We start from the raw sequence: 9,742 nt of genomic DNA, 5'->3' as shown, positions 1-9,742 counted from the left end.
AATCAACATGGCACTGGAGGTATTTGAAACTGATTTCTATCAGCTAAAATTACATCCTAGTTATAAACTCTAGAAAAAATATTTTAGTAATTTGTAAGACATTTACCTAAAATTTAGTCTCATCAAAACTGTAGCTAAGACTCTGCATAAAATAGTATTGTCTGTAAATACATTAGAAAATGAAAGGTGAAGTTATTTCCATGTTTTAAAACACGCGGGGTGGAATAAAACCAGATATAAACTTCTTAAAACAATCCCTGACATAAGACCTTTCAGTATCATTCACTCAAATATATATATTAAAAAAATAGTTTTCAAAGTTCAGAACTGCAATGAAATTAAACCTTTTGAGATCTCTACTGGGTAGCTGGTGATCATTGGTGAATTAATCTTTTTAATTTCCTGGTTAAGCTACAGGTGTCTTTAGGACTTGAAACTTCATTTCTAAATATAAACTAAATACTTAATATCCAATACATAAAAGATTGAATGCTGATTTATTCCAACCAGAAAGTGTTCACACTCCTCTGAATTTCTGCATGAAAAGTTGACTCTGTATAGTGTAACCGGCAAGACTAGAAATACCTACAACATAAAGGAAAAGTACTAATGGTGAGAAAAAGCTGTCACTGAAACAGACTGTGCAAGGAATTTCTTTAAGGCATTAATCAGACCTAAAGCTGATTAAGTGTTTAATTGGCTTGATTACTGATGGCAAGAGAACATGTGCTATATAGCCATTCATGGTAGAAGAGTTGCAGAGGCTTCAGGAGAGTTGAATTGGCAAGATGTTTAAAAAATTAAAAACAGTATTTTCTAGAGTAAAATTATCACCTGAGGAAATTGATTGCAAGAATGAAGGTGTCCCTCCACCACCCAAGGCATCTACAGACCAGGTATTTTTTTTTTTTTATTGTTTAATATAGACTCAGTAGTATTATCTTTTGTTAGAGAGTGTTTATGTAAGTAAATACCAAAGGTTAAATTTTCAAACATACTTACTGTACACAGTATCAAGCTTTATTTAGCAAAATCAAATAAATGCCTTTATTTCCCTCCTGCCTTTTCTTTATGAAAAAATACATATGTCCTCAGTTTGAAAGCAGCTTTTCAGATAGGGCTAACCCAAAATAGTAGAGGCTTATGAGAGATCTTGATCAATATTGTAAATGGGATATTAGAAATACTGATGTGTTTGCTTTTGATGTGCTGGTGTATTCCTCTACATCTTGTTCTGAGCTACCAGAAAGTATCAGTACAATGTTTCTGAATATTGGAATGGCATACAGGAATATATCAGCCTGCTTCCCAATAACCGTTTGAAAGGCAAAGTAATTAGTGGCTTTTTAAACAAAATATTTTATTTGGCTTTGTTTTAATAATATAACTTCTGACTGAAAAACACAGTAAGTAATATTAGTCTACATTCTATATATTTATTTTTTTTTACTTAACTTTACTGCAAAGTTAACTCCTCTTTGTTTTAATTAATGGTATATTTAAAAAAAAAAAAAGAGATGGGATAGATAATCCTTCATTTATGACTTTTGAATTTTTATGTGTTCCCAGTAATGTCCTAGAGAGTGTTTTTGTTTTTTCCAGCTTGAAGTACTCAGAACTTTACAAGGCAAAATCACAACAATTTAAGATTTCACCAAGTAATTAGGAAAGTGAAACAAGTTCTTTAGTATCAGCCTGAGTTATTAATCTGAATTCATGCTTACTGAAATGATTGAAACTCCACCATTATGAAGTTAATTTTAGCTAAGCAGTGTTTTAACACATTCACAGCAGTCGAGCATATACAAAGACTGACTTAACTTATGGGATCCTTGATTTACATGTACAAGAGTTCCATAGATTTTAGTTTTACTTAAAACTGATAGAAACATAAATGTTCATAAGACTGAATAATTTCCTAGAACTGATGTTTTTCTGAAGCTTGTAGGTTTGTATAACCTGAAGAAAAGCTCCAGTTTAACGCAGCCCAACTACAATTCAAATTTGATTTGTCATTATTATAAATGTGCAAAACCCCAATTGTTTGATGAACAGGCCTATCCATACTGCCATCCACACAAAATGGCAAAAATGTCTATTTTCAAGAAACTTCATATACTGCAGATCTTCAGGCAAAGCTTAGCATTGTTCATGCTTCTTTTAAAGTTCTGCGTATCAGTTTTCTTGGGTCAATAAAACACTAGCGTGAAACAAGAAAAATCTCAACAGCTGACTTCTGTGCAACCTGATATCTCACTTGGCAAACTGTTCTAGCAAAAAAATACTCATTTAGATTTCCCTGGAGACATGAATTACTCTTTTCACCAGAATAATTGCATACATGAGCACAACACTCGGATCATATCAACACCAACCTCCACTATTATAGATACTGTTAAGATGGAGGCAGATGAATGGGTTAAGAATTAAGACATTTTCTGCCTATAAGGAGACACTATCTAAAGAGAATGGAAGAAATGTACATGGCATCTGGTAACTAAAGCACTATTCTCACATTAATGTTCTTACTCTATTAGGAGAAATCTTGAAACAAAGACAACATTTACAACAAACCATCATGCAAATACCTCTAGTATGCACAGAGATTGGTTGAGCTTTTGATATTCATTTATATACACATACAAAATATCTAATTTAATTATTTTTATATGTGTGTATATTAGAACTTCATTGTCAGATTGTCTGAATAAAAGCAGACAGGAAAAAGCAAATACTTTTGTAGAAAAAGACAAACCCCAAATTAATCTCAGAAACTCAAACAGGTCATTGCATTTGGGGAGGGGAAAAAAAGTGCATATGAAGATGTGAAATCTCCTAAAGTCAAATCAGTTCCCATACGCTTACACTATCTCTTTCTCTATTAATTAGCTTGATAAACACCCAGCAAATTCATTCTATCTGGGATAACAAATGGTTATTGGTTTGGTTAGCAGTACACTGTTATGTAGTAGTGTGAACACCTAAGACTCCCCATGTGCTTCTCACTCCCTCCTCCAAAAGCCACTCTGTCAAAGCCAAGATGGACCAAGGTACAGGGACATGAGGACTTGGTTCATGAATCGAAGCCACTAACTGTGGGAAGGAGTTAATTTTTTGCAGTGAAAGTTTATATTGTCTATGTATTTTGTAAAGACTAAGGCTAAGCTCTGTCACTGTGGTAAGGTAGCTCAAAACATACCAGGTGTGTTAGCCCAGCAGGAGGTTTAGGCAGAAGAATGACTATTTCAGAGATGTAGACTGGCTTGTGAGTGGCAGCACTGAACAAGTCAGCCTTGACAACATAAAGGAGGCTCTGGGAACAAGAAGCGGCAAAACTCCAGGCTGAGTTTGCCTAGCAGATATGTAGACATCATTTTTTTTATTTCAGCATCCAAGTCTTTTTCTGAACCTATCTGGAACATCTTGTCCAAGAAAACACACAGAACACCCAGGAACGAATCTCAGTGTGTGTCAACTTGGTTAATCAAATTCCTAGGAGAATGACATCAAACCATCCTTATCGTTCTCAACAAAGAACATTTACAGTTTCTAATCCTGCTTCTTTTTTTTTTAAGGGTGAAAATGGTAAAGCAGATGAACCTCAGAAAGCGGAGGGCAATAAGAAAGTAGAACCTGTAGCAAAGCAACAAGGTCAGTAATAAGCTATTTATGAGTATTCAAAGATTATCTGGACAAAGTATATGTACACTATGTAGGGCTGGAAAAAAAACTTGCTCTTTTTCAAAATGCCCTGCTAAGTGCTGATTGTGAGGTTTGTTTGTGGAAGAAATTAAGAACGATAAATTCCCACTGACCCCAGACCAATGATTTGGTACAGAAATACAAGCACTATCCAACAATAATAAAAGGCAAAAAGGTTTAAAGCACACAGTCCCTTCATGAGCTTGTCCACTTGAATCAGCTAGTCTAACAAAATCTATTTCCTCTTGCTGTAAGCCAACTTCTTAGAAACCTTACTTTAAAATAAAGGTATTTAGTTGCTTAAGAAAGAAAACTTTCTATTTTTAATGTCTCTTTTGGGTATACTTCTCACATGTATTAAAAAACTACAAAGATGAGACAGACCTTAGATTATCTGACATTCAAATCTTTCATTGAACAGCCATTCAAAACTTTTTGAAAAAAAGCAACACCATTAAATGTATTTTAATATTTTGTATATAAAATGTTATATTTATACCATCACCATTCAGAACACACTCAGGACTAGAACACAGAGTTCAGAGAAGTAACACAAGGTAATTATTTGCCTAAGCAGCTGATTGCTGAAAACAGTGGCAGCTGGCCATGGCTACTCTGCCCCTCTCTTCCCCCACCTCGCAATAGCCAAACCTATTTTGCTTGTACCAGAGCCAGAATGACTTCTGCAGCAGCTACCAAAACAAAGGCTCAGGACGGGTGAAGCAGCAGCTATCACTGGGCCCCCTCTTCCCTCCCTCATGGCATCAGTGGTACAGCCCTTCTCCATCATTCAATACTAGAGAAAAACAGCAAGTCCAGTTTTCCTGTAAACTCATGCTTTTCATCTGGGAGAACAATTCAGGTTAATTTCACTGGAGCAGCAAAACAAAGGGTGAAGAACCTCCAGCTTTCTGGATAAAGATGATTTAAGGAAAAAGAAGCAGCTGGAAAGACTACAAGGAAACTTGCATAATACTTACTTGTGCTTTGTGTGACTGTAACAAGTGTCACAATTCCTTTCCTCATATAATAAAACTTTAAACAAAGTCCATTTAATGCAATTATCTTGTTATATAATGGCTGTAGCACTGAATCAAGGGAAAACAAAATCTGACATAAATTAACTGTAGCAATAAGCCAACAATGGGAAAAATTAAATTTGATGTTTTGTGGCTTTTTAGCAACATTAAATCACACATGCTAACACATGACATAATGGAGTATCATTATAGAATATTTTTACAAGGTTTTACAGATTAATATAGTTTATGAATCAATTTTTTGGGATACTAAACTACTTATTTTTTTCCCACATCTAAAATATAAGTGGTAGCATAGAAGCAACTACCTCATAAATTACTTTAGGAAAATATAATAACATAGTTAGGCTCCAGGTTTGAGGGTTTCTTATTCCATAGTGTATATGGAATTTCCGGAAGGTGCTTCAGGTCTCATTTTCAAACATCCACAAGACAGTTTCTTCTTTTGCATGTGGGTATTAATGAGGTAGACAGACAACAGCTATCCAAACCAGAGAGTTTACATAGGCACAACACCTCAGGAAAAAATTATGAATTACAGCAACATGTATATAAGTGCTCACCATCCAGGCTGAATAAGGAACTCCATTATCTCTAGGTAGAAAAGTGAAGCTGGTCTCAAGCGCTTCACAGGAAGGTCTAAAGACATCTGTCAAACTTGGTGAACTTTGTATCAGACCTAAAGCCACGCGTGCAGAGTACCTGTGGGCAAGCAGAGGACAAGAGACCAGAGAAAGCATTTTGTGGTGTACATACAAATTTGGAGATAATTTTTAAAAGCACAGCCAAGGCTCAGCCAACACTATCTTCCTCCCTTTCTTCTTACATGGCCAAAACCAGCCATCACCTTTTCCCTTTCTCCTAGCACTTCACAAAGCAACATGATGTTCCCAGCACAGATGAAAACTCAGCAGGAGGCACAACTGGAGTATTTGGTTAAAACTTGGCCACTTACATCACTCAGCAACACCTGGTACTTTTGGCAGCTTTGTTGGCTACTCATTGCCTCAATTCCAGTTCCTCAGTTGCCCTCTCTCTCACTAGCTTGTTTTGTAATTAATTCTCTGCAAAATTAGTTCACTCTGTAATTAATTCTCTGTGCTTAGTCCACTTGTTCCATAATGGATTCATTTTTTAATTTATTCCCTGCATTTCTTTATGTACTTGACAAAGTGTGATTCACCTAATTACAGGTCCTCCATGATATTAAATCCAATTGCTATAGTTTCTTTGCATATTTACCATCTCCCATAACTGACTAGTTATACAAATCCTTTACTTGTTTTACACACTGTTGTTCAATAGCTCTGTTGGTGGTTACTTTATTTAGAAGGCCATTCTCTGTATCACAAGTTCTTTCATCCTCCTAGCAGATCCTTCCAGTACGATTCTTTTCAATTCATCCATTTTCTTTCCTCTAAACACTCTCAGCATTACATTTAAGTACTGCTCTACTGAAGTTTGTCCTGCTCTCCTTTTTACGTTTCCATCACTAGAAACTGGACTGTTTCCAATATTCTGGGGTTTAGTCTTCCTACTTCTACTATATCAACAAGTGTCTCAAAGATTTTTTTCAGATTCATAGACATATTTATGCAGCTCTTTACTGAAGTCCATATTGACATCACTTTGTTCTTGGTAGGATCTGAGTGAGAAAACTAGACTATCACATTTCTATACTTGCTACAATTGCACCTCTGGATCATAAAGTAGACAGAACCTCTCATCTGGGAGATTACCATGTTAATTTCCCCTGATATTTAGTATCTTCATAGCTTAGGTGCCTAGGAATGTACCCAGAGGATATATACAAGGTCATATACCTGCCTGAAAATGAAATGCAAGTGCCATTCTAAATTTTGGTGCTTTTGACAGAGCCAGAAAATCTATATCCTAAATAAGAAGCCCAGACAGAGTTTAAAACAACAACAAAAACCACACAACATAAAATCGCCAATCAACCAAGAATGTTAATGAACATTCCTGAACATGTAGCACCTCAAAGGAAGCGCTGCTCAAAAGGAACTTCAGTCAACTCCAGACTCTGTCCTAGTGAGTACGCTTCTGTTTAGGTACTTGAGGAACAGCCACTTTTCCACTAAATATTTGACTAAAAACAGAAAAGCAGCAGAAGCTGCTGATAGCTGCCACCTTTCATATATTAGCCTAGCTGTCTTACCTCTACTCTTTCATAACAAGGGAGTTCAAGACCTTATCTTTCACATTCCAATAGTTCCCTAACTACCCACATAAAGTCTAGACTAGAAAGATGTGGGAGGAAATTCTGTGGCCTTCCTAATTGATGGGTCATCATACAGAAGAAAAGAATGCAAAAACCTGTGACGTCTGAGAAGATGGAATACAACACAGAGCCTGGAACTAATCTAGAAGTTAACTGAAACACTAACCTTGCAGGAGGAATGAAGACCTTTGATTTCATTATATATTTATATGACAACATTGTTGAACCTTTAAAAAAAGGAAAAAATAATTCTCACAACAGGTAGTTGACCCTATCACAAATAAACAAGACCCAGAACCAAGACTTCCTCTTCTCAGAGGAAAGCTTTGACCGCTAGCTGCTATATAAAAGATGGTCACTCTCTCTTCCTGTAGATAAAAATAAAGCAGATACATTTACTGAAGGTAACAAAAGCCTGTTGCTGTGAAACCCAGGCTAATTTCTGCTAATTAGGCATCAACTAACCCTATGTGCACTACAACTGAGTTATAAGCTCCTGAGAAGGGACATCTGAATTAAATATAAAATTTCTTAGCTAAAACCTTTGCCTCTATCTGACTCAAGCTGCTTTACAAAACCTGTCCCCTAGTACCTCAAAATCTGGAGTTAAATAAGTTCTTTGTATTTCAAAAAATACAAATCAAGTACAGCATTTTGATATAATATTCTGCAACTCAATGAACCAAACCTGCCAATGCAAAGAGACTTTTAAATAATAATCTTATTCTTTGTCTTCTTATCCTTTATACTTTTCACTGGCACTCAGTCAACAGACAGCTATTATTCCCATAAAATGTATTTTTTGAAGATTACCAAGAACTTGAATATGTTTAATCAGCTTGTTTCCACTCCTGCTGATGTGAAGTCTTCTAATTCCTTTCAGATCTTCATTTTTCACATGAGTGACATGGCTAGGAAAACAAACACAGCCTCTTCATACAAGCTTTCTTTCTTTACATGGAAAATAAACTTTTATAATACTTTCATTATCCACTAAAGTTGAGGATTGAGTTAAGATGGACTTACTTACTGATTGTTTTATTTCAACCCCACTGATTTCTGAACACTTTTCCCCTGCACAGAGCATTTGTTAAAAAAAAATTTGCTGGGAAAGTCACCAAGGTGTGTATTTTGTAATGTCAGAACAGAAGCCTATTCTATCCTTCATCCATTGGTTTCCTGTGTGTTTATTTTTCTTGACATCTTCATGACCCTATAGCCATCTTTCAATTATTTATGGACATAGATCAAGAACAGCTCTGGGAGGCAAGGACAATCAGGTAAATTATTAACTATGTCAGAAGTATCCCAGGAAGTTCAAAGATCAGTTGTCTCATTCCCACGTTACTGCTTCAAATGCAAAGTCAGTCTTTACTCCTGCTATTTAAAAGTATCTGTTCTCTATGTTATTTAACAGGTGATAACATTTAAGGGCCTATTTGAGATTTCTAACCTATTTTGAAACTTTTAATAGTTTTCAAAGAGAGGAAATGACAAAAAATCAGGCTTTAAGTACTTAGAATTAAATTTGTAAGGGATATATGTCACTGAGTTAGCTAAAAACCGGATTACTCAAACATTAGCTGCTCTACTTTTAACCAGCAAGCCCTACCCCTGCCTTTAAGCAGTGCTTCCTATTTCAAACAATGCTGTCTAACCTCAAGTATTACCTTGTACCACTGAAATTGCATACATAATTTTTTGTGTATTAACTATTACAGTTTTATCATATAAGCACAAACACCAACCTACACAAAGTTTTCAGGCAACCATTAAATATTCAACAGAACAAAGATAAAGTATCCCTTTATCTTTGACTTTTTCTCTCCCATTACTATTTATCTTCTGTGTTTCTGCCAAATATTGAGAAGCTGATCAAGACAGTTTAGGCCAATCAGATTTTCAGGACTTTTTTCTTTACCGAAGGAATACAGAACAACAACACTCCATTTCTTTAAATAAAAAATACCTAAATTAATCCTGGTAATAAACATCAGAACTGAGTGCTAAGGTTTACAACTGTATTACATACATAGCAAGTAAATAAACTATATTTAGTATGACACTATAATTGTGAGATAATATAGCATTTTTTAAGCACCAGTATATTTTAAAATGCCTACTTTAAAAAAAAAAGTCACTCAGGAGTTAGCAGTAGAAGAAAGTAATTGACAATAAATTTATTTAATATAAAATACATACTACACTAGAGTGTTGTGATAGAAATCCTGTTTTCACCAAAGAAAAAAATACAAGCAAGTCAACATTTTGTAAATGGTCCTGTAAAACAATATATTGTGGATTCAAAATGAAGGAAGACTATATCAGATAATGATCAAGTTATGGTAAAATGTGCTTCTGTATAGTCAAAAGAAGCCCAGGAAACACTTTGCTTTTTGTATGAGGACCATAAGTAACAGCTAGCCATTAAAATTTCTGCCTTCACATATGCACACAGTCCAGGAAGAGAGGGGAAGCATAGTTAAAATACTGGTCAAACTTGCTAGTACAAGGTAATGGAGCTGGCTGGGAATTCTGGGGAAGAAAGTCTTCCCTGTCTGAAGCATGGCAAAGCAAAAACACTTGTTCTGTACTCAGGAATACATTTAACTGCTACTATCTATCTTCTGACATTTATTCATGTCTTTATCGCCAAAACTTAATCTTTGATTCGACATTTTATTTCTCTTCACTTTTTGCAATAAGGATAATGAGTTTGTGATGCCAAAGGCCAGTTATTATGGCTATGGAATGTGTA

General features: G+C 35.2%; 1 protein-coding gene across 1 annotated transcript in view; it reads left to right on the top strand.

Moving 5' to 3' along the window:
- The first annotated feature begins 729 nt into the window (after window positions 1-729).
- CNGB3 (cyclic nucleotide gated channel subunit beta 3) overlaps window positions 730-9,742 on the top strand; it is a 67,568-nt gene continuing 58,555 nt past the window's right edge. The window contains exons 1-2 of the mRNA XM_040587136.1: window positions 730-896; window positions 3,576-3,651. Of these exons, the coding sequence (XP_040443070.1) occupies window positions 789-896; window positions 3,576-3,651 (184 nt within the window). The 5' untranslated portion in view covers window positions 730-788. The remainder of the gene's footprint in view (window positions 897-3,575; window positions 3,652-9,742) is intronic.

This window comes from Falco naumanni, chromosome 3 (genome assembly GCF_017639655.2).
Source record: "Falco naumanni isolate bFalNau1 chromosome 3, bFalNau1.pat, whole genome shotgun sequence".
Taxonomy (NCBI): Eukaryota; Metazoa; Chordata; class Aves; order Falconiformes; family Falconidae; genus Falco; species Falco naumanni.
Note: the sequence above shows the minus strand (reverse complement) of the source record. Positions and strands in the feature narration are given on the sequence as shown.